The sequence below is a fragment of the Podarcis raffonei genome, chromosome 11 (assembly GCF_027172205.1).
Source record: "Podarcis raffonei isolate rPodRaf1 chromosome 11, rPodRaf1.pri, whole genome shotgun sequence".
NCBI lineage: Eukaryota > Metazoa > Chordata > Lepidosauria > Squamata > Lacertidae > Podarcis > Podarcis raffonei.
In genome coordinates, this window is record NC_070612.1 from 22,772,967 (window position 1) to 22,798,381 (window position 25,415).

Genomic DNA, 25,415 nt, shown 5'->3' on the forward strand with positions numbered 1-25,415 from the left:
GCTTGCCTATTTTATAACCATTACTTGAGTAACACAAGCAAAACTTTACTTAGCACCCATATTAATGTGGAATTTTGTTGAAAGATTGATAGTACTTGCAAAGTCAATCACAGTTTTTATGGGGATGTAGGAACACCAATCATTGATTGTATCAGCTATTAAAATTTTATTCCAAAAACATAGTTTCACAAACAGCGTTAGTTATAACAAACTATGAATGGGCTATTTTGGCATGCATGAGTAGGGTGGCTGAGCTTGCATTTTGCCAATGAGTAGGTCAGTACGGGGTTAGATGATTGTCAGACATAGCCTCAGATCATTATTAACACATAGCCTGCTACTGTGTTTCATCCTCATAGCAATCATTGCTAGAAACCCTGCCGTGCAAAGATATGCACTACCAAATGGCAGCATCACAGGTGTTGTTCCATCAGCAAGATCAGGGTATTCAGTAGTTTTGTTAACATGCAGCCAAAATTCAGATAATTCAGCTGCTCAGAGTGGCTGGGGAAACCCAGCCTGATGGCGCTGTATTATTTATTTATTTATTTATTTATTTATTTATTTATTACCTCACATCTAAAAAAATTAATTGAGGGTCCTATCACATGACAGCTCAATGAGTTGTTCTTTTTATAAAGACAACTTTGTAACATCAGTTGCAAATGGGTTTCACACCCACTCAAGCTTCTCCGCAGAAAAGCATTGGACAAATTTTGACTAAGCAAACTTCAAATCACCCTTGATTAAGCTGTTAACTAACTTGGTTTGCCACAAGGCCCTCGGACAGTGAGCTGTCACTGGATGTGCCGCCAGAGAGCAACTTTACAAGCGTCAACAGCACATTATAATGTGCCATCAAAACCAAGTTGTATCATCATGACATTTAAGGACATTAAGGACTAAAAGCAGTCATTATGTTGGATTTCCTTATAAAGCCTGAATCCTGCTTGCAGTTAATGACTCACAGGTTGGGGAACATTGCTCTAGGGAGCTGTGCTGTTGTGAAAGTTATGCTGTGATTTTTAAAATACAGGGTTTTCTAGTTTCTGTGGGATGAGGTTTTCCACCTTTCTCTCCAACAGCCTCTTGGGATACGGTGGCTACTGCACATGCTCAGTGCTCATTGGGCTGTTTTGGGTTCCCCTGTTTGTGGGCTTTTTTCTGAGGTGGTTTTTTTTTTGTACTTCTGCAAACCTTGTGATTTCTCTGAACCTGGTGAAACCTTTCTTGCATTTGGATGGTGGTGTTTGCATGTCAATAAAGTTCACTTTCCCTCCCCCAGGGTGATTTTAGAGAAGATAATTTTAACACGGCCATGCAAGTCCTTCGAGATGCAGGTGACTTAGCTAAAGGGGACCAAAAAGGCAGAAAAGGAGGAACAAAAGGTGGGTATTAACATTCCAGTGTAAAATGTGTTGTGAGATAAGCAGCTACTGCACTTACAGCAGTAAAAATTAATATATTCTGCCTCCCATCCTTCCACAACGCTTATACTTATTTCTGACTGTGCTGTCTTCGTAGGTCCATCAAATGTTTTTAAGATTGTAAAGATGATAATGGAAAGAAACTTTCAACCAGTAATTATATTCAGTTTCAGTAAGAAAGATTGTGAAGCGTATGCTCTTCAAATGACAAAACTGGACTTCAATACAGGTGTGTACTAACTTCTTCCTGCATATACTTCTAATAGATGGTTTACTTAACAACGACCAAGATTTAAGCTGCTTATGGTTGTATTCAACTAAATTCATCTTAGAATGGACTAATTAAAATGAATGTCTATTATAAACGTAAGTCCATTCATTTCAATAGGTCTCTTCTGAGTATAACTTAGTTGCACACAACACTTCGTCTCAAGTCAAGTGTTGTGTGCTAACCCTTTTTATTTCAAAAACATGGCTTTTGAGACTTCCTCTGATTCAAAAGCAGTTTGCTTTGTAGAATATGGAACTGCTGTTTAAGACAGAAACTAGTCCCCTTGACTCACAGAGTTCAGATCATGTTACTGTGGATTTCGGCACGCAACGTGACAGTGTTTTTTGCAAGAATGCTGTGTCTGTTTTCACAGTAGTACAGTTTGCAAAATAAATTTGTCTTTTTAATTTCTGCACTTTACTCATAAAATTTTATTTAAATAAACTAATTACAGTTTGAATCTCTTTGTGTGCTTGGAGCATTGCAAGAGCACACTGCTGCTGAGCCCATTTTCCACAGTAAGAGTTATATGTGTCATGCTCCCCGGAGAGCTCTTTTGCCACCAAACGCTGGACTGCAGAAGACAAAAGTAATCTGCCAATTCTTTAATGATTTCTCCAACATTTCATTGTTTGACAGATGAAAAAAATAGTCGATCCCAGAATTTTTGTATGTTCTTGTTACGTATAATTAACATTTAATGAATTCTTATATAAACTTATTAAAAGTGCCAGAATCTGACTTATTTATGTTGCCTGTATTTACAGTTCTATAATGGGTGTGGTGTAGAGGGTTCTTTAAAGAACCCAGAGCAGCCTCTGAGCTGTGTAATATGGCAAGAGAAACATCTTACCAATTTATCCCACATCCCCATTACTATTTATGAGTCAAGTTATTTTGTACATAAGACTTTTTTTTTTAGTGGGCTTTTTGGTGGTACTTTTGTATCCTTTGGGTTACAAGCATGATTTTTTTATATATAGAACAAAAATGTTTATGCAGAGATTTTTCCTTTTTTCAGATGAAGAAAAAAGGATGGTTGAAGAAGTGTTTAATAATGCAATTGACTGTTTGTCTGATGAAGACAAAAAACTTCCTCAAGTGAGTGCTTAAGAATAATTAAGACTTCAGAATTCTCAGACTGTGCATTTTGTTCATTTTGTGCATTTTGAAAGTGAGTTTATGCTACATGGCCACCAAAAAGTAATGTCCAACACCTGTTTCCATCTTAACATTCATAAATGAGTTTAGAAAAATAAAGCGCTCTATCATGTTGAATGGCCTGACTGGAATCCTAGGCAATGTAGACAAAACTTTGTTGCCTTGGAAAGCAAAGATCTGATGATGTGTTCAACGGATGTAAGAGTTGAGTCTTAGATTTCTCTCTTTTAGACTTACAAGGAAATCCATGAATACATTTGCTCACTGAAATTGAATTTCATGTAGCCACACATGCCTAAATTAGTGATCTGTGGACTCAAAAAAATAGCCAGTCTTTGTAAATCCTCCTTTCAATTAGCCTGGAGAAAATACTTACTTACAACAAGCAGTTAGGCAAGTGACTACTTACAAGCCTGATAAATCTGTTTAATTAGGTTTGATCCCTTCTTTTGTGAGTGAAATATGTGATCCATATTTGTTCTCAGGTTGAGCATGTTCTTCCACTTTTGAAGCGAGGCATTGGAATCCACCATGGGGGGTTGCTTCCTATTCTAAAGGAAACCATAGAAATACTTTTCTCTGAAGGATTGATCAAGGTATGTATTATTAGACATATATTGGTAATTTCCTTCACTTTATGAGTGTCATTACACATTGGATCTTTGTCACCACAGAATGCACCATGAAACACCAGATTATAAATTAAAAACCACAGCAAATTCCTTCATAAAATGCTTCTTAGGAGCTTTATAGCTGTTAATTGCTAGGTTTTGTGATGCAGTCATATGGACAAGGCATTTATCTCTGAACTAAACTAATGTGTGAAATATTATAAGGTCCTACTCGGCAACAAATATTGCAAAGGGGCCAAAGGCATGAGTTGAGTGACAGCTGAAGGAACATTCTTGCTGACAAACACTGTAAGAATCAAGTGTTTTTCTACAACTTCCTCCTTGACTTGAGGAGCAAGAGATTTTTTGACAGATCCTTTCACTTAATTTTTGCGACTTTCTCACATTCAAGCCAGCTGCTAACTAACAGACACCTCTATCCTTCTTTGTTGCCCATGCTACAGAATAGCTTAAAGAGCCCTCTGCCTGTTACTGTTCTGATACAGAAGGGCATGGCTAATAAAGATATATCCTTGGGATCAGAGGTAGTTCGTTGGTCAGGTAGTAAACGTCTGGAAGCCAGTTGCCCCTGAGCCTTCAGTTGCCTAGCTTTATTCTGAATTTGGGTTATAGACCATCCAAATGCAGGGAAATTTATTTCAGTCTTCTTCATCTCATGTTCCAAAACAGAGTTACTTTGTTCTTATTCATTGCTTTGCTTCCCTAGGCCTTATTTGCAACTGAGACTTTTGCTATGGGAATAAACATGCCGGCAAGAACAGTGCTGTTCACAAGTGCCCGAAAGTTTGATGGGAAGGATTTCCGATGGGTAAGCAGATACAACATGCTGGATAAGCAAGATGCTGCAACACATAGTTGAAGTCACTTAAGTTTATGACCCATCAGTCTGAGTACAGAAAGCTACCATTAGCATTCTGAGCTTAATTTCAGGGTTTCCTTTGTTGCTGATTCTAAAGACATTGTCTTCAAACATTTACATGTTGTTGCTTGGATTTTGCCTTCCGTTTATTTTTTTATACACACCCTTTGTTTCACCAGTTCTTTGTTACTTCACAAACCTTAAGATCGCTGCTTCAGTTTTCTGTTGTTGCCTCTCTTCTCTCTGTTAGTTACCTTACTTTTGGAATACTGAAATACTGTTAGCGCAGTCACTTCCTATATGCAAAAAATGTTTTAAAAATACTGCTTCTTACTCAGCCTTTGTATTCCTTCCTCCTGCATCATCCCTCATGTAGCTTCCCTCCCATTTGGACTGAGAGCCTTGACTTCTTTTTGCACATATGTCTATTTGTCTAATTTTGTTATTCTTTCAGATCACCTCAGGTGAATATATTCAGATGTCTGGTCGTGCCGGACGTCGAGGCATGGATGATAGGGGAATAGTTATTCTGATGGTGGATGAAAAGATGAGCCCAACAATTGGAAAACAACTTCTTAAGGTATCTTGATCTCTGACAAGAATATTGCTAAAGGTGTATAAAGAGCATAATGTGAAATACTGCTCTTTAATTTTAACTTTCCTCCAACAGTAGTTACTGTAGTGATATTTTAATCCTGTATTTCATTTAGGATAATAGTTGTGCAAGGTTATGTGCTGGTTGGTTTTTGCATTGGTCCCCCATCCTCCAGTCAGCTGAAGTACATGTCTTAACCTGTAATCTTTATGTGAATCGGAAGCTGGCGCTAGACTTCCATGTTTCATAACCGGAGGGTTCCAGATTTGATAACAAAGCAGGTGTTTCGTAACTTCTTGTTAGAGATAAGAGTGAATTCAGAGTAGAGTGATGTGGCCCATTTTGTGCATAATGTGGTGAGTGTTTGGTTTGGGGTTTTTAATGTTCTCCCTGGGGCAGAGAATGCATTGCACAAAAGAGAATGTTAGTTTCCCAGTTACCTCAGTACACATTGCAGTTCCACATCTGTAATACAACTCACCCTTTGTCCACTGTATTTCTACACCAACGGCAGCAAGTGTGATGTGAGGAAATTCATAGTAAGATGCTGGGAAATGGAATAATCTGCACTACATGTTATGATGGAGGAGGAACTTTACACTGGCCTGCCATCTTTGGTGGCAGACCCATGTTAATTGCAGCATTTTGTGCTTCCTTGTAGGGCAGAAAATGAGCACCTTTCATTGGAAGATGCCAGTAATACTGTTCTATTAATCTCTGTAATGCTCATGCTTAAAATAACTAACAGATTTAAACTACCATTTGGAACTATTGTTGTAGTGGGAAACTGTCAGAAGTTGGCATTTCCCCTGTCCTTTGAATCCACGAGGTATATTGCTTCTAAAGGCTTCGTGACAGTGAGCAAAGAAGGGGGTGGTTATGGGGGTAATTCCAAATTTAAACTACCGTATTTTCCCGTGTATAAGACTAGGTTTTTTCCCTTAAAAATAATGTCCAATATTTAGGGGCATCTTATACATGGGGGCCATCTCCCCCCATTTTCTTAAATCGGAGTCCCCAAAATAGGGGGCGTCTTATACATGGGGGCGCATCTTACAGACAGAAAAATACTGTACATTAAGTAAAATTGAGCAAGTTGTATGTGTATGCTGGTTTAGATAGCAAACTGTATTAAGGGCCAATACTTTATCCTATAGTACAACAAACGTTTATGGTTAATCTTAGTTGTGGCTAATGTATTCCAGATTGGGGAAAACAGAGCAGTATTATCTTACTTCCATTCAATTAACAGACTGTTTCAAGAAAGGTCAGCTGGAAAGCTTAATTTGCAATGCAGGTTTGAGTCCTAAGAAGTTTGGCAAAATGAAAGAAAGCCTGGATCTCTAAATTGCTCATTTTATAGACTGGGATCCCAAGAGGCCTGTGCCTGCCTGCCTGCAAAGCGTTTCCATGAAGGGTGGGAGATCCTGCTTTTCAGAAGGCCATGGTGCCTCGTGCCTCATTGAATAGTTCTCCCAAAAGTCCCCCTAAGCTTGAGGAGTGATTTTTCAGGGGACACAAGTAAGAAGAGCAGTCCTGAAGAGCTCTAGGACACATGCAGATGTCTGTACACTGCCTTGACTCCATGCTGTAATTGGTAAACCTTCCCATGGTTGGTTTTGTTTTTTGCAGGCTTTTCATTTGTAACAGCTTAGTTTTATAAAATGACAATTCATTTGGAAATATAATTTACCTAGGCTGGAATCCTGAACATGTGTCTTTTTAATCTGTTGAAACCTGTGGGAGTTGAACATGATTCTGTGACCTCTTTGGCTCACAGCTAGTGGCACTTCCCACGCTTCGGTCTGCCAGATGCTCCCTCTAAAATAACTGGCTGCCCTTGTGAAGAACGCTGTGGATACTTCATGACAAAAGCACCTCTCAAACACAGGGTTACTAACCAGTTGTGATACTACATATCTCACCGCCCTTGCTATTGGCTATTCTGGCAGTGGCGGGAGGGACTTGGGAGTCCCACATCATCAGGAGGTCCACAGGTTAGCCACCCCTGCTGCTCTGTTGTATTCATTCCCATTCAGTTTTCCTTCATGTTATTTCTTACTGGAGGAGCCTATATTTTACAGTCGACCCCCAAAGCTAATCTCTTGTTGGAAATCGTCTCCTGATCTCTGTGTTTATGACAAGACAGAGACACAAACCTTCAAGCTGCTGCCAGTGGAATCTGTCCAGCTGTGTAGAGCCCATGTGTAAACATCAGCTGAACACACAGACTTAATTGCAGGCTTGTCTGGTTTTGCATCAAGCTCATTCGCATATGTTTCCAAGCATCTCCATGTGTGGGCAGGCTTTGAAAACTTAACTGACCTCAGTTTGCCAAGGGATGTGACCTGCCAGCCCAGAGCCTGGCATGGATGAATAGCCAGGGCAGTTCAGCAGCAGTCAGTATGTTCAATGCTTTGCTACTCAATTCAAACCCATTTTTAAACGTTTGTTCCAGGCAGGCTTATTTTACATTAGGCTTAAATCTACCAGGCAGCATATCACGGACTTGCATTTCAGGAAACTACAGTATCACGTCCTTAAATCTGTATGTACCGTAGTTCCTCTATCTAGTAGAATTACATGCATTCTGACAATGGTATCTTATAGGTTGTTTTTGTTACCAAATTTTTACAATTATTTGCAATCAGGGTTGCCCCTAAAGAAACACATCAGGCAGTGTTGTTCACCTCAGGCAGAAGAAGTTACAGCAGTTATTCAGTCCTTCTAGAACAGTGGTGGCAAAGGGTGGGCTGGATCTGCTGCTCTCCCCCCCCCCCCCAATTTTGCTAATCACAGTGGAATTGGCTGAGGTGCTAGAACCAGCATTACTAGAGCTGCTGCCATTTGCACCTTCTGGGAAACAGCACCGAAAGAGGTTGCATCTGCCTTCCCTTTCACACAACCTGCAGTTAGGTGTTGTAGTGGTGATAACCAGCTGTTCCTGTAAGAGTTTGGAAATAAAGAGGGAGGGTGGGTAATAAATGCAGTTCTGGGCTTCAGAACAGTGACAATACTGTGCCCAGAGAACCTACGTCTGAGTAGGCCTGCTTAAGTGCACACATGTCCTTATGTCCTCTTCCACATTGAGGATTAGGGCTGGGAGGCGGATGAAGCACATGTTGGCTCCAAGTCTTATAGAGAAGGTGGCTGCAGTGGGAGGAAATGTCTGGAACGCAGCACACGTGAGCAGTGGTGCCAGGGAACTTGAGGGGTGGCTATGCCAGCATCTGGTTTTCTTGGGGCTTCTTCTTCCCTGAATCCAAGCACTTCTCATTACTCTCTTCCTGCTCATCAGATGCTTGAGTTGGGTGTGTTTGGAGTGGGTGGTTTTCATTCCCACCAGGGTGCAGAGGTTTCGACCATTGTCCAGCATCATGATGAGGACAAAGCAAATGGTCTGCTCATCAAGTCAGTGATGTGGTGAGTGGAGAGGGGGCAGTAACCTCTCTGCCTCCATGTCAGAAGCTCTGCCTCCCCAGTCAGAGGCAGTATGCTTCTGAATGCTAGTTGCTGGAAGCCACAGGAGGGGAGAGTGCTCTTGTGTTTGGACCCTGGTTGCAGGTTTGCTGCAGGCATCTGGTTGGCCATTGTGAGATCTGGCTGGCCCATTGGCCTGATCCAGCAGGCTCTTCTCACATGTCCCTGTGTACTATTCATACTCGTTTTTAATTGTATTTTATTCCTTCTTTTATTTCTTACTGTATTTGAATTCCATCTGTCTTTAAAAAAGCACTGTAGCTTTTAGCACAGTTCGTTACAGTTGCTGAACAACAGGCAGGATTAAGTTCCCTAGCAATTTTCAATGGTCGGTGGGGAGGAGGTTTGGAGTTCCTGAGCATTCACTCTTCTTCTGAAAATTTAAAGCCCAGCAGTGAAATACAGGGATTCCTGTAAAGAAGAAGAAAAAACATACCATGCAAGATAGTCGTTGGTCCACCCTGTGTCATATAGTTTGAAGCCTACGTAGCTATGTTTGATGTGCTTTTCCATCTCTGGAAAATGTTGAGCTGTTAGTATTTCCCCTTTTTCTTTGCCCACTCTGCAGGTGCCAGATTGCTTTATTGCCCAAATTAAGTTCCTTGGCAACTGCTTTGTGTTTGCCAAATTGGTCATAGTGCAGTATTTTATGCTGTGCTTTTCAGTTAAAAAAAAAAGAAAAGAAAACTGGGTGGGAAGGATGTTAAAGTAAAAGTGTTAGTTAAATGTTTATTATTTTAGCCATTAAGGCCATAACAACAAGTAGTGTGTGCGAAAATGGGAAACTTCCTGGGAAGCTGTCATCAGTTTTAGGTGTAATGCAGTATGCACACATTGAATAAAACACATCTCAAAGCCCTGAATTCAAGTCTTTATTTTTCTTCCTTCACTGTCAGGTTCCTTGAAGTCACAAACTACAGTTGGCAATCTGATTCTATTCATCTTGTGCAATTTGCAATAACCTTTTGTAATTGGCACCCTACAACCATACAAAGGGGGTGGGGCATGTGTTTTGAGGTAACTTTGGGCCAGTTCAGTCCTTACGGTAGACCTCATGGTTTATCACGACAGAAACAAGTTGCAATAAGCCTTTGTGTCACCTGCTTCTCCTGCCCCCAGCACAATTGTGAGGAGAGGCTTTTGCTTCCATTTTTTATTAACTGCAATTTAGTGTTTCAACCTTGGCTAATCTTGGCTATGGATTGTTTCAGACAAACCGACTTCATAACCCATGATATGAAACAAGTTGGACTTGTTTCAAACAAACCATAGTGAAGTTTTATCACAGTTTTATGAGGTTGGAATGATTTCCAACTCATATCCACCCCAGAGGGAAGGAGTAAATACACAAGTTTGAGGCTTCTTCCACCTCAGTCCCAACACAACCACCCTTGACTTAGTCTTGAACCAGCTTTGTCTTTGGTTGAATACCAGCAAATCTTTGACGTATGGTCCAAACTTTGTTGAATAGTTGGAGTATAGGACTGAGGGGAGATAGGTTCAGATATCCTTGCTTGGCAATGATGCTAGGTGACTTTGAGCCACCCTATACTCTCATTGTAAAGTACATCATAGGCCTGCTGTGAGGATAGACAGAAGAGAGAACAATGTAAACGTCTTGAGTGCCTTGAGGAAACATGGGATTTAATAAATAAATTGCCTCAAAATAAACTCCCTTCTTAGAGCATTACGAAATAACTAGCTGACAGTGATTGGTATTCCATTCTACATCAATGGGGAAGTCTTTCACCCTCAAGGAAGAAAAGAACGACTTTTACCATTATTAAGCTGAGAGCTATCATTGACCCTCATCTTCTCCCCTCTTTCTTTCCCTTGTGTGCTTAAGTTCATTGTTTCTATCATGGTTTGTTTAAACCACAGTTTCCTGTTAGTTCCAAATGTGTGAACTGTACTGTAATCTTGGTTTCTTAACTAGGATGTGAAACCACCATTTCTGCAGTACCAGACTTACAATTGGGAAGTTACAGATAACACAGAAAGGTCAAACTAGGTTATTGCATGCAAGACAGTGCAAGCAATGATAAAAGACCATTTCAGCAGCTCAGTACCCTGGGGCAGTTGAAGTTTGTAAGGGGATAGCTCTTCCCAGGCCTCTTTTGCTGATCACCCTGAGGAGCAGTGGGTTAAAGAGCCCTTTGCCTGTGTCGGGGGTGGAGCCAATACTGCTAGCTCTTCCACACTTGATCCATTTACAATATGTCTCTTGGTAAAAATAATGCTGAGCAGAAGCTCACAATTTCTCCTTGTGACAGCAGCTTTCCATCATAAGGACTGGTTAGCTTCTCTGTACAGCTGCCATTATTGGAAGCAGAAACAAGCTTAATGTTTGGTCCCTCAAATCAAAAGTTGTTCTGAACCGGTCATTCATAATCTATAATAGCTGCTAAATTAGCCTTAACCTAGCTACTCAGATTTTCTTTTTATACTAATATAGCAAGCGTCTGTCATTGGTGGGTTAGTTTTTAAATTTGTTTCGTTTTTTAAATCTTCCCTGGTTCGTAATCCTACATTCTTCTATTTTGTTGTCTCCTCCCTGTCTTCAAAAAATGAATACAGTCACTAAAAGTTGAAGCTATACATTCAACCTTTGCATTGTGTGTTTTTTTTAATTTCCTTAGAGATTATCCAGATTATTCATAATGGTTCCTTTCTGTTCTTTTAGTTGGATACATATCAAATATTTAAGTTGATATTTTAAGAGGGTGGATTCATTATTAAATAATGCAAGTGAAAAACTGACTTCAAGTTCATATGTAGTTTTCTCTTTGTATGAGTTAGGATGACATTCTTACTTTTTGTGAGACTTTTCTCAGCTTTTCTTAGATGGATTAACCTGGCCTCTCAAGTGCGAAAGGAACACTGCAGCCATAGGCTCTAGTCCAGTAACTTTTCTTTGCACGTGAATTTCTCCCATTTCTGGGAATGGCAGCTGCTCCATAGGCAACACACTCCCTGCCATTCCCAGGTAAGCGTTACAGAGAGCCACTAGGTTTGTCTGTCTCTCTGTAAGGCTTACCTTGAAATACCATCCTGGAACACTTGCATGATTCTTGCAATATATAAATTGCATGTGAACATACTGTAAAGAATAATTTGGGGATTTGAAATGTCAGGCTTCTATTCCCAAGATAAAATGTTTTAAACATGAATGCTGCCTGCTTTTGCTCATCTTATTTCTCTATTTTAGGGATCTGCTGACCCTCTAAACAGTGCTTTCCATTTGACATACAACATGGTATTAAATTTGCTGCGTGTGGAAGAAATTAACCCGGAATACATGTTAGAGAAATCATTTTACCAATTCCAACATTACAGAGCTATTCCAGGAGTAGTTGAAAGTAAGTTATGTGAAATACTTAATTGTTTGGTCAATTTGCCGACCGTGATTTCTGTTCAAAGGGCTTACCTGCACAGTATTCGCCACAGAGCCAGTTGACCTGTTACTAATGAATATGAAATTAGTTGACAAGAACCATTATTTGCCCCAATTGCCAGGATCCTAAAAGCCTGGGAATGTTCCATGGATTTTTCTGTCTTATTTTCTTTTAATAACAGATGCCCTTGCCAAATCATAAGCTGCTTTTGCGAGTGACCTCCCTTTCAAAAGGAATTTGCCATCTTGCATCTGGAGTGGGTGGAGGCAGGAGGTTGTTGTTGAAAGAACACAAGCCCAAAGTCTCCTTGGATATACAGGACTCATTGCCTGCTTGTCAGATCCCCAGCCATTGAGTATAGCTGAACGAAGGTTTCAGATGTTCAAATCTTTTAACAAACCAAGTGCTGAATGCTGCCAATGCAGCTTTCTGACAAGCATCCCTATACAGTGCATCTGTTTGCTGGCACAATTCTGTTGCATTCACACTTTGTGTATTATATTTTCTAGCATACCTTTAGTGTGCACTTAAATTGTAAAGAAGTCCTTGGAAGTCAGCATCGAATATTCTCCAACAAAATAATTGTTAATAGTAAGCCAGTACCCTTCTCTGCATAGGTGCAACACCCAGAGGCAGCCTCATAGAGGATAGAAGAATGCTCTTTCACTGTCCCCCCGCCCCCAGTAGCCATGCTGGCACTGCACCCAGTAGACATGCTGGCACAACCCTGGGGTGTTGAGGGCCCCTGCCAGGATGAGGAAGGAAATGGAGGGGAAACGAGAGGCTCTGGGGGGGATTCTTCTACATATGGATAGTGTGTTTCCTTGAGGAATACTCTTGCCATGGTTTGCTACAATATTGTGCGCTTCATATAATCTGTTTGTTTTACAATATTTATTTGCAGAGGTCAGTAAGTTGGAACAGCAGTACAATGAGATTGAAATTCCAAATGAGGAAAATGTGGTCATTTACTATAAAATCAGACAACAGCTGGCTAAACTGGGTAAAGAAATAGAAGAGTACATTCACAAGCCAAAGTACTGCTTGCCCTTTTTACAGCCAGGGAGGCTGGTAAAAGTAAGTTGTTTCCCTCCCCCACTTCTATATTTTTTGTAATGTGCATTATTCTGCTAAAGTAGAAACACAAGCATTTTACCATCCAGTTCTTCTACGAGGCTCCTATGCCATCATAATGTTGGGGTTTTGCACCTGTGGGTCTTAAACACTCCATTAATGAGATGCACAAGGTACATTTATTAACTGTAAGTAATAGTAATAACTACTATATAATGAAACATTTCAGAAACAGTGCAGCATAATAAAATTATTAATAATATCAAAACATGTCATCATACCGAGAAAAATATCCACAGAAAAGAAGAGGTATCTCCGAAGTTCACATTGTAAATTTTGTATTTATTTGTGTTTTGTTCTGTTCTGGTTTTATCTAGAGTTTCCTCCCCCCTCCCTCATTCATATAAATTGTATGTTTTGTTAGGAGTATGTTTCTGAGAGTTTTGCTTTATGTGTGGTATTTGCTTTATCTGTTTGTTTCGGGACATTTAGCATGATTAGGAAAAAATATTATTTATAAATCTTAGTTCGTCATTTCCCCCCTGAAATTGGAAAAGTCAATTCTAGTCTTGTTTATAAAGAAATACCTTCCTACTGTCACCCATGCACAGCTAGCTCCATTAGGGGTCATATTGCTGCCTCTCTAATACTAGGCATTGCACTACATAGGAGATTAATGTGATATATCTTGAGAAGTGATAATGAAATGATCCCACCCAACTGCCCACTATTTGTGGGATTATCCTACCCCTCCACAGCCAAATGGGTTGTGGGGCAGAGATAAGAAACAGGGAAAGCCCTGTTGCAGTAGCTGACTTCCACTAACAGGACTGGTTACTTGAATCCAGCCCAAATGACCAGCATATTGCTGTTTGGCAGCTGTTTACACATGTAGCTGTTACATTTATTGATAGTTAATTTTCTTGGCTTGGATCCACATTTGCCACCCCACAGACAGAAGGGCTTCTGCTGGAGCGGGGAGAGGGTTGGGCATGTGCAATTTTCACTGGTTTCTCAGCTGTCCTTGAAGTGAACAATATAATTACCAGCTTTCTTTCCAAATTCACTTCTGGACTTGGTGATCGTTTGCAACCGTCTGTATTACAAATGATGTAATTTCCCTTAAGGTCAGAATATGTTATAAATTATTGTTTCAGATGCAGCTTTATATACAAGCTTGATTTTGATTTTAGGTGAAAAATGAAGGTGATGACTTTGGCTGGGGCGTGGTGGTGAACTTCTCCAAGAAATCAAATGTGAAGGTAAAACAAAATCCGAAGGCCTTTTCTTCCACTGGTAGATAAATATATACCTGACTGGGAAAAAAAGCCATATTTTAAAATGACACTTCAGAGTTCATAACTAATATGCTACCATCTGCTCAAGGAATCCTGTATTTCCCTGTGCTTTTTTTTAATTTCCAGTATTAGAACAACTTTTCATATTTAGATGCCATGTAAACTCTTTGTTATTTTAAAATAGGAATAATGTCCTCAGATTTCCTAGCGCTGCCTACTCTCACTTGCTGTTTTGATTAATTTTTAAGATACTGATGGGACCCAGATAATTTGGATATTTTTTTTAAATGGTGACAGGCTAACTTTGTATTGTTATTTTAACTTGCATCTTTCTCTTTTCCCCTGTGTAATGCACGCTGTATGTTACCAGCAGAATTTAAAAAAGACTCCCTTTTGGAGTTTTCTGCATGACATACTTGGCTACCTGTTTTAAAGTGCAGCCAGTACTGATGATGTAACCGGGTATTGGTTGTTTTGTGTGCCCTTAGAGTATTTTATGCATATGTCAGCCTGTTCCAAGTTTGAGTAAACAGCACATGTTTTAACATGTTGGCTTAAAGCTGCTTTTCCACATATGGGTTGCATTTTCAAATGCAGTTCAGATGACACAAGTAAACAGAGCTCTTTAAACCAAAATTAAAACAGCTGCTGTAAATATATTTTGTACGAACTAAGATGGTATTATCCACAACTGTCTTTATGAATAAATACTTTGATTATTGGGTAATCTAATAGTGGAACAAATCATGTGTTTCTGTTTACAACTGGCCGTTTTAAAGCTATCTGTGATACAGTGTGAAATTCTTCCAATGTCTTCTGATAGTCCTCTTCACATGCTATGTCCTGTCAAGCAAAGCCTCTTTTCTTTTCTCAAAAGGAAGTGAGACGCAAATATCCATAGCATGCCGTGTGATGAGGTGAGGTGTTTCACTTCTTGCCCTCTGATTTGATCCTTTGCCAGCAGGCTTTTGCTGTATCTGTCTTTTATATATAAATACTTGAAACGCAGCCATTGGCAACTAAATTGTGGTCTAGGTGAGCAACAGTAACCACAGATCCCTTTCTGGCAAATACCGGCCCTTGGGTGCCTCCCAGCATAAAGTGAAATTCCCCACCTCTTCCAAGTTTTCTTTGCATCTGGGAGAACTCTGAATTGGCTTCACACTGTGCTGGTTGGGACTTGAGAGAGACAACAGTTGCCCATCTCTCAAGTTCTTAGGCTTAGAACTTGGGGGAAGGAGGAGGTCTTCCAAGAACCTCATGAGTGCCTCAAAATCAGTGTGGGAAGAGAGGCCAGGTCCTCTCTTGAGCCTTCTGCACATGCCAGTCAAAATGGGGTAGGCGGGGAAGCAAAAATCAGCAATTACCACAAATAATAGTTGGCCCAAATCTACAACTCAGGTCACTTTAGGAGAAGCAGCAATATTGCTACATATTAAGCTTGCTAAAACAATCTGCTTTACTGGATTTTGTCCTTCCTTATCCATAATTTTTGTTAGAAGTTAAGCAGTTTTGTATATTTAGAAACTCCTGGATGGGTAATATTTAGACCTGGTGATTTGTCAGTTTTAGGTTTGTCAATAAGGCTCTAGCTCTAGAACTTTAGCTCTTGTCACAAACTGCTATCCTCATTTCTTCAGATTCCCTTCTTGGAAAAAAACATTTTGGCAGTTATATAATTTGCCCTCCATTTCCGCAGTGAAGAAGGATGCAAATAATTCATTAAGCTTTTATATGTTTTATGAAGGAAACCTTCTTGCCTCTAAGAGGTTCTTTGACTCTGTTCTTTAACTATGCTAGTATCCTTTTATACCATTTCATAATCTTCAATATACTAACTGAGCTTCTGTTGTGATTTTCAAAAATCCTCAAGCTTTCTGGAGTTTTGACCCTCTTCAGATTTCCTGTCAAATTATGGCAGAGAGCTATAGACTGAGTGATCTGTGTAGCTATGGATCGAAAGAGGCTCGCAAGCAAAAGCTAATAATTCTTAACGACCTGCCATAGCATAGATTGACTTCATTTGATCAAGAACCTTATAGTCCACCTCAGCCAAGGAGTTATTGTGGATTTATATCAATATTCTCAGGTTTATGTAGAATAATAACATCATGTGGAGCTATATAGAACTTAGCTAATGGAAACATTCTTGTTTCTCACGCTTCTTTTACTAGTGTTAAAGAATAACTCCTTATTCATACTAACTTGGTTTCTTGCTACCACTGTAGCCTAACTCCGGTGAGTTGGACCCACTCTATGTTGCTGAAGTCCTCCTGCACTGCAGCAAAGAAAGCTTAAAAAATTCTGCAACTGAAGCTGCAAAACCAGCAAAACCCGATGAAAAAGGGGAGATGCAGGTGAGATTTCCGCCCATAAAGTAATCAAAAAAACAATTGTATGGCTTTTCACTTTTTGAAATATGGCAACCCTAAGTATGGAAGAAGGATAGACATACATTGATAATAATAAGTAGGTCCCATGTCACTGCCTGGGGATAAGTGTGGTCTCAAATGTTTGCTGAAGAGTGGTTTGCTTCTCAGTGGAAATCACAGAAGTGGTTTTGATGTAAAAGATGGTGCAGTGGTCTATGGGTTGTGAAAGTCTAACTCGATGAAATTGCATCTTGCAGCATTCCCTGTTGCGTAGATGGGTGATCAAGTTATTCACATAGCTATAAGGAGCATCCCTAAAGTAGGAAGGAATAAATGTGTACAATAAATGCAATAGGTGTACAACCAAATGGAAAAAGATTAAGATAAACCCAGCTATTATCCACGAGGGTTGAGCTGCTCAGCTTGCTCTGAAAATATCCCAGCCGTCTTTCTAAAGAATGGCCCAAGGCCATGTGCAGTAAGTAGTAGACTTTAAAACAATGCTATAAAACAGCACAAAAATGTTGACAGACTCTTCTGATTCCAAATTCAGTCCCCCAACCCTCCAAGAGGCAGTTGGTAACTAGATTTGAGTTGATCATACAGTTCTGCAATGTAATGCATTGGTTTTTGTTTGGGATTTTAAAAACCCCCAAATAACTCCCCCCCCCATCTTATATGCAATTCCTTGCCTGGCTAATAATGCATTTAGCCAAGAAGGAATGAAAAACTGTTGCATTTTCATTTATTGTTATTTTTCCATCATTTGGGGTTAACTTTCAAATGTACATAGCTATATTCACAAGTGATTTGTAAAAACGGGAAATGGCCTATAATTTATAGTCTGTATATTTTATCCCAAGACTTAGAAATATCGCATGAACTATTAGGTAGCTAGATGGATTCTTTTACATCCATAGCTTGTCTTCCTTCCTTTTTCTGTGCCTTAACCATTCTCTGACAGCATAACAGTGAGTTTACATAGAACAGAGGATGCATAACAGTGATTTAGAACTCTTTGGCTAAAGCAACCATAGCAAAGTTACTTCAACCCCCATCTCCCCCTGCCCTGAAAAAAAAAGATTATTCAAGCTTATAGCAGGCTTCAGTGGTAAATCCCAAGATCTGCCCCTTAATATTCTGTTGACTTTAAAAAAAAAAAAAATTAGGCGGGCTCTGAGAGTCTGTTAAACTATTTGTTGGCTTGACAGGAGAAAAGTTCCCTTTTTCATGCACCCATTAAACATTAAAGACATTTTCCCTTCACTTCATTCCAACACAGAGTTGACAATTTATTTTGTGGACTTTAAGAAGAAGAAAAAAGTGCCTTTGCCATAATGAAACTATTCCAGTTGGCCCCAAGCTAGGCACATTCTGTCACTGAGCATTGTTAGAAGATAATTGTAGTGACTCCATTTGGGTCAGTTGGAGACGTTCTCCTGTCAGGCAGAGTTGTAAATATAAAATCATCATTTAGATGTCATCATTTTCCAATATATCTTAAAACAGAATTTATTATTTTTGGAGCTTGCCTCTCCCCCTCCCCTCTTCAGGAAAACTACTTGTGAAGCTAATTGAACAGACTACGTAGGAAATCAATGCTCAAATGAATGCTGTAGTTCTTAACACATGCAATAGGCACTATTTAAATACACATGTGTAGCATGATCTCTGAAAACTCTACGTGTAGAGAAGTCTAGGCTATGCTCAATGTATGCTGTGCACAAAACAATATAACTGCTTAGCAATCTGAAATTAATGTGCATTTTTAGTTCATCCATCACCATATGTTTTAATAGGTTGTTCCTGTTTTGGTGCATCTTCTGTCAGCAATCAGCAGTGTTCGCCTATATATACCCAAAGACCTGAGGCCTCTTGATAACAGGCAGAGCGTACTGAAGTCAATACAGGTACTATAACTTTGAAAAGCTGAAACTGCATAGCACTTCTTTTCCAAAAGCAAAGTACTTCACATTCATGATCTAGTTGTTACCCTTATTGTAAGATAAGTCAGTGTTGTTATTGCCCATATCAGATACCTAAGACCACTATAAGTTAATGGCACAGGTGAGATTCGAACTCAATCGTTCATTATTTGTAGCCCAGTCTGTTAACCAATACATGATATCAACTCTCAGAGATCTGAAAGCATCTTCTTTATGCCATGATGCAATAGAGATCATACTTTTAAACACTTTAAAAAAAAGCACCAGATCCTAACATTTGCTTTTATCTGTCTTTTCTTTTAAGGAGGTGCAGAAACGGTTCCCTGACGGTGTTCCTTTGCTGGATCCTATTGATGACATGGGCATTAAAGATCCAGGTCTGAAGAAAGTAATCCAAAAAATAGAAGCCTTTGAGCACAGGATGTATTCTCACCCTCTTCACAATGATTCTAATTTGGAAACTGTGTACAAACTTTGTGAGAGAAAAGCACAGGTAAGGAAAAGCTTTTCAAGTGCATCTTATTTTGGAGGGACAATAATTGGGTGATAAGAGTACCCATTTTGCATACAGGTGATCCCAGATTCAATCCCCAGCATCTCCAGTTTAAAAAAGGTGGGGGTGACGAGAGAGACATCTGGCCAATCTGCTGACAGGTAGTAGATAATATTGCACTAGGTGGTCAAAGAATCTGTCCTCGTTATCGGTCCTGTCAATCATTCCATTAGCCTTAAAGCAGTGGGCCACATAAGTACACAGGTAAATTGGTGGTAGTTCCAGATAATTTGAGGAAGGAATATCTCTCAGAAACACATTGCTGAAGCACTTTTGGAAATGGTAGATTTTCCTTTCATACCCAGAAGCTCAAGGCAGATTCACTGTGTAGTCTTACTCTAAAACGAGAGCAAAACATATGCATCTCATCTAATATGAAGGGTGCTCACATGTCTACACCATGACTTTTTCCTTCAAAATGCTTGCAGGCAGGGCGATGCCACCTCTGAGTAACATTAAAAGCAAAAGACACAATTTATGTCTGTGTGTATGTTTGTTAATTACAAGCATGTATGTGAATATTGCATTTGAGTACAAGAACCAGTTGTATAAACATTATCGTAAGAGCTGCTCTGAGAAATTGCTGTATTTGATATTCTTCCAGATCAGATTGGCATAAAGAATTGGGAAGGCTTAGGGTTTTGGGGCTGGTGGTGACTGTTTTTTCACTTTCCCACAAGGCCCACGACTTGGCTCTTGTCCTTGATGGAAGTGTGTCTGCAGGCATCTTGGTGTAGTGCCTCATGTGGTCTGGATAGTGTCAATTAGTCTTTACAGGGCTAAGAATTCCCGCTGGGTTTGTTTGGTTTTTTCTCAAATCGTAGTCTTATACTTGAGCATACATCTCTTGCTCCATCCCATCAGAATTGAGAGAGGGGGTCAGGTGGACCAGTGCTTAGAAGCAGTGATGTGCTGGTTGTGAGCCAATAAGTAGAAGCTGAATCCTGATACAACATGGGTGTTATGTGTCCTGAGTTCCCTGGTAGGTGGGGAGATGGCCTGTTCTGGACAGTGTTAAAAGGGACCTCTTGGGGGTACTACTGGATCCAGCATTATCACTGGAGGCTCAAGCAGCTATATGCCCCCTTTTCAACAGAAATGACTTGGTCGCTCTGCTCCTTGCTCTGGTAACTTCCAGGTTGGATTATTGCAACACATTCCACACAGGGTTCCCCTTGGAAACTTTTAACTGGTCCAAAATCATCATTTAGAACTCATATAACCCCTGCTTTAAAACAGCTGTGCTTGTTACCAGTTTATTTCAGGGACCAGTTCAGAGTGCTCACTTCAGCGTTCAAAGCCCTAAATAACTTAGGTCCAAATATCTGAAAGACCACCGACTTTTTTACATACTCTGTCAGGGATTGAGATTGGCACATGGTGCCCTTTAGGTAATTTTGCCACCCATTGAAGTTCCAGTAAGGGGGGGGGGGTTGCCCAGGAGAAGACAGCCCCTAAGCTCTGAATTCCCTCCTCACAGAGTGGTGCCTGGCCCTTTTATTCTCTTGTTTTCATTATATGATGCTTAAGACCCACCTCTTTACTCTGACATTGACATCTGGGAAATATATTTCTAATACCCACTTTGTTTTGATTGTAAGCTGTTCTAACTGATTTTAATATTGTATTTTCACACTGTTTTAACCTGCCCTGGGATGTTATGGGGAAGGGTGGGCTAGAAATCTTACCAATAGTTACGATAGTAATGCATTATTGCCATAGAAAATTCTTAACTTTTTTTGTTTTCTTGCTCACAAATCTGTTTCTCCCTTTGCTTCGCAGATGTATGGGTGGATATGTGGCCTGTGGAGATTGAAGTTCTACATTCACAATAAAACTTTGTTTTTTTTTCCAGGAGGCAGGGTCAAAAGTGTCTTAATGCCTGATTTCTCGTAACACCTCTTTGCTTGTGTTTAACTTCAGATCGCTGTAGACATTAAAGCAGCAAAACGAGAACTGAAGAAAGCCAGGACTGTTTTACAAATGGATGAGCTCAAGTGTCGTAAACGTGTTTTGAGAAGGTTGGGTTTTGCAACCTCCTCGGACGTCATAGAGATGAAAGGCCGGGTCGCTTGTGAAATCAGCAGGTAACATATGTTACTGTTGTAGAAAAGACAGGCAAACAGATGTTTGTATGCAATTTCCCTCTGTGTAATACAGTGGGACATTCTGACACTAAGGAGAAATCTCATGTTAAAACATATGGGTGGGCAGTATTGAAGTGATCCTAGGTTATTGAAAGTGAAACACACAGTAAATTTAAAGGACAGAAATGCACAATGAGGCTGGGATCCAGAGAACGCCATGAACCCAGCAGGGCTTTGGTTTGTGTTCTTCTAAACAGCAGCCCCCACATAGCCACTTAAGCAAACTACTTTGGAAATTGCAGGTCCTTTCAGAAGCAGTTTATTTGAAATACTTTTACCCCACCATTTATCAGGGTGGCACCGGGTATCTCCTGCTCAGAGGAAGTAAAGTCAAAAATTGTACTGGGTGGGCCCAGTTTGTGAGCATACCTCAAACCACTGTCTGGATCCCACTTTGAAATATGATGTCAAAGATACATGGTATCTACTCTTTAGATCCCTATATTAGTTTATAAAACAAATATTATGGTGTTTGTGTAAATCATCTAGGAGTGGCACTCACTCTCTGATAGCAACACCTTAACATATTTTGAATATTCAACACTATTAATTGGTAACAAAAAAGCTGCAAACCCAGAACAAGAATGTGAAATCTGGAACTTTATGCGACTTCTTTGTGTTCATTGTTTAGATTCTGCAGAGTGTTCCATTACAGGAGGTGGCCTCTTCTTAAGATGAGCTTGGGTGTCCATCTGTCATGGATGCTTTCACTGAGATTCCTACATTGCAGGGGGTGGGACTAGATGACCCTCTGGGTCCCCTCCAACTCTATCATTCTATGATTGTCTATTAACTTGCTAATGTTACATCTGAAAATCAGAGGTGTCTTGGTTTAGCTTGGCAGAATTAACCCAAAATATGTTGTGACTTTGTAATAGTAACCATTAGAGTATAGAAAATTATTTAGAAGCTTGATATATGGTCCTTTTTTAAATTTTGTTCTTTCTTTCCAAATAAACATGCTTATCCAAGTTTGTTTATTCCCTTCAGTCTCATAAAATACACTGGGCAGGATTCAGCTGGTGAGTTGTTAGTGGAGGCCCTGCACCAGGGCTTCTGCTCATGCACTGGCCACCTCCTGTTCCCCCAAACACTCCCAGACATTGGCTGGGGGGCTGGGTGAATCTCCAGAAGAGCGCATGGGAGGAGGCTAGCGGGGATAGATCCATCTGGCAAGCCAAAACCCTTACCCCCATAGTTTTGGCACCAAAGTGCAGTGTAGATTCTGTTCTTCTGGCTTAATCTCCTCCAGCAAGTCCAGTTTCAGCTTCTGAACACTACATGACACACTAATCCATCTTGACCTTTGTTTCCAAATTTTGTTTCTCAGGACCCCTGAAGTTTTCTGGTATGCCATCTGTAAAAGTTATGACGACATCCAAATACTTCACTTGCTTGCTTGCTCCCCCTCTTTTTCTCCGTGGTAGTGGAAGGGCACTTTCTGGCTTAAATGTCTTTATTATTAATTATTCTGCCTTTTGAACAGAAGCTACTGATCAGTTTTCCAGAGAATTGCTTTCAAATGTATAAAAGGACGAAGAAATATCTAACCCTGTCGATTGCATTTCCTCTTCCAGTGCCGATGAGCTGTTGCTGACGGAAATGATGTTCAATGGACTTTTCAATGACTTATCTGCAGAACAAGCAACTGCTTTACTAAGCTGCTTTGTATTTCAAGAAAATGTAAGTTAAGTTTGCATAACCAGAAAAACCTAAATTTGATCAGCCGTAATTTATATCTAAATGAATGTTTTGTTCTACCTTGCTTTCTAGTCAGAAAAGGGGGCTAAAAAGCATTTGTAAAACTAATATACAATCCTAGATTCAAGGTTCATTAAGCTAAAAAAATGGGCATGGTACATGCAGGATCAGACACTACCGTGCAGGGAGGGCGGGAGAGGCCTGGACTTTCACTGGGTTGAGATTTTCTCCTGATAAGTAACACCAGAGGAAGCTGGAAACAGACAGTCAAGCAGACAGAACCAGAGCAGAGAAAAAAGGAGTTTAAATGGTACCCACAACAATCAAGACCTCTCCTACTGAGTTCCTTGTCTCAAAATGATTTTTTAAAAACTCAGTTTTTATTTTAATTTTCCTAGCTGTTTTTATTTTAATTTTCCTATATTATAAAGTGCATTCCAAAAGTGTCATTGGTCAGGATCCAGAAAGTTTCATGCATGAGAAGAAAGCACTTCTGTACATTCACAAAGAAGTTTCTGGTTTCTGTTCTCCCCCCGCCCTACAGCTGTGTTGTCCTGCATTGCATCCCATAGTGCTGCCAAAGGAGCCCCTGCCCCTCTGAAGAACATAAGCGGAAGTGGATGTGCACATGAAACACCCAAAGTTTATTGCATATATTCAGTAGAGAGGAAAAAGACATTTCTCTGAAAGGCGGAAATGAAAATGCCAAACAAATAAGTACCAGAAACTTAGGCGGAATCCACTGTTGTGCAGATGGACTTCCTCTCAGTGTGTGACTTCGCTTTCCTCTCCTCTCACTCCAGCCCCCTATGCACCCCCCAGAATCTGCTCTGGAGGGGTTCCCTAATCATCTGGAGCAGGTACTGAGGGTATGTGGCAAGCTGCATAAAAGAGGAAGGTGAAGGCTGTTTTACTTTTGCATGGCCAGTGTTCAGTATTTCTTTCCCCTCATCATTCAGTTGCATTTTTCAGTGATAAGTTATTTGTAATCACTGCCTCCTATGTCAAATATCTAAAGAGCATTTTTGAAATTCTGTGGTTCAGTGGTAATCTCAAAGTTTATTTTTGTTCCAAGTCTATGTGTTGTGATATTGGCATTGGGATAATATTTCACTGAAAAGAAGTCCAGAGGCCCATATTCTGGACTGAAGTTTGGCACTACTCTTATTATTGGTCTATTTTCTATAAAAGAAGCTTTCTTAGGAGTGTTAAAGGATTGATGAGCGCAATCCACCACGCATTTGATCCCACACGTTCTCTGCTTGTTTCAGACTTTGTGCACCAGCTACATAACTTGTGGTCTTTAGAGAAAAAATTATAAATTAATTTAAATAATGCCAAATGAATGGATATTGATGCTTTCTTCATCTTTTTTTCAGTCTAGTGAAATGCCCAAACTAACAGAACAGTTGGCAGGCCCCCTTCGCCAAATGCAGGTAAACTTCAGCAGATTTTTCTGGCATAGGAAATGCCGCATTCATTACTAAATGGTTTTACAAGCCATTAAAAGTCAATTACCTTCCCTTTCCTGCTCTGCAACCTAAACCATACTATATATTTGAGATATTGCACCGGCACAGCTCTTGATATGCCTACACATTGTGCTAGCTTGGTACATTTAAAAATTAAATTTTATGGGGTGTTTGGGATGATATAATCCAAAATCTTTCTTGATATCTTTTAAAGTTTGTCTTTAAATTTTAATACCATTAAGATAGCTTGAGGATGAGGGGAGGGGTTTTGGAATATTTTATCCAGTGAGGGTTTTTGTGTACTAGTGACTTATCCAATATGGTTTTTGCATACCAGTGAGCTACATGAGCCTGTTAAACTAGCATTTTCTTCTGTGTTTACTTATGAAGGCCCATGAAGACATCTGTCTGGCAGTCTCCACTTCCTCAGTGGCTGCATTTAGATTAACAAACCAAGATACTGCTTTGTAAACTGCCTGGACATTTTTAATCAGAAATCAATCTATAAATGTTGCAAAACAATTATCCCTCATACATCTCACACACAGCTGCTCTGCTCCTCTCATCAGGAGCCAGGAAAACTCAAGTCAACTAGTTTCCTATTACATCCAAACTGGAAGGTATGATAAATGAACAAACCAAGGTGGTTTAAATTTGTCTTAATGTCCTGACTTGTTTGGATGCCGTTAGTCATAGCTTCCTGGTTTAGATGTAAAGGAAAATGATCACTATCTGATGTGTTCCTGGCTTGCTCACTTGTTTGAAGGGAGGAGTGAAGCAGGTATGTATGAGGCAACACAATCAGTGTGCCAGTGTGGTGTAGTGGTTAAGAGCGGTAGTCTCGTAATCTGGGGAACCGGGTTTGTGTCTCCGCTCCTCCACATGCAGCTGCTGGGTGACCTTGGGCTAGTCATACTTCTCTGAAGTCTCTCAGCCCCACTCACCTCACAGAGTGTTTGTTGTGGGGGAGGAAGGGAAAGGAGAATGTTAGCCGCTTTGAGACTCCTTAAAGGGAGTGAAAGGCGGGATATC

At 40.0% G+C, this 25,415-nt stretch overlaps 1 protein-coding gene across 1 annotated transcript in view; it reads left to right on the forward strand.

Moving 5' to 3' along the window:
* Positions 1-25,415, forward strand: part of MTREX (Mtr4 exosome RNA helicase) — a 45,745-nt gene that overhangs the window by 16,993 nt on the left and 3,337 nt on the right. Inside the window, exons 10-24 of the mRNA XM_053409265.1 lie at positions 1,286-1,388; positions 1,525-1,656; positions 2,720-2,799; positions 3,345-3,455; positions 4,198-4,299; positions 4,805-4,930; positions 11,634-11,784; positions 12,725-12,897; positions 14,088-14,156; positions 16,421-16,549; positions 18,364-18,474; positions 18,815-19,003; positions 20,987-21,150; positions 22,788-22,893; positions 24,291-24,347. Coding sequence (XP_053265240.1) covers positions 1,286-1,388; positions 1,525-1,656; positions 2,720-2,799; positions 3,345-3,455; positions 4,198-4,299; positions 4,805-4,930; positions 11,634-11,784; positions 12,725-12,897; positions 14,088-14,156; positions 16,421-16,549; positions 18,364-18,474; positions 18,815-19,003; positions 20,987-21,150; positions 22,788-22,893; positions 24,291-24,347 — 1,803 coding nt within the window. The remainder of the gene's footprint in view (positions 1-1,285; positions 1,389-1,524; positions 1,657-2,719; positions 2,800-3,344; positions 3,456-4,197; positions 4,300-4,804; positions 4,931-11,633; positions 11,785-12,724; positions 12,898-14,087; positions 14,157-16,420; positions 16,550-18,363; positions 18,475-18,814; positions 19,004-20,986; positions 21,151-22,787; positions 22,894-24,290; positions 24,348-25,415) is intronic.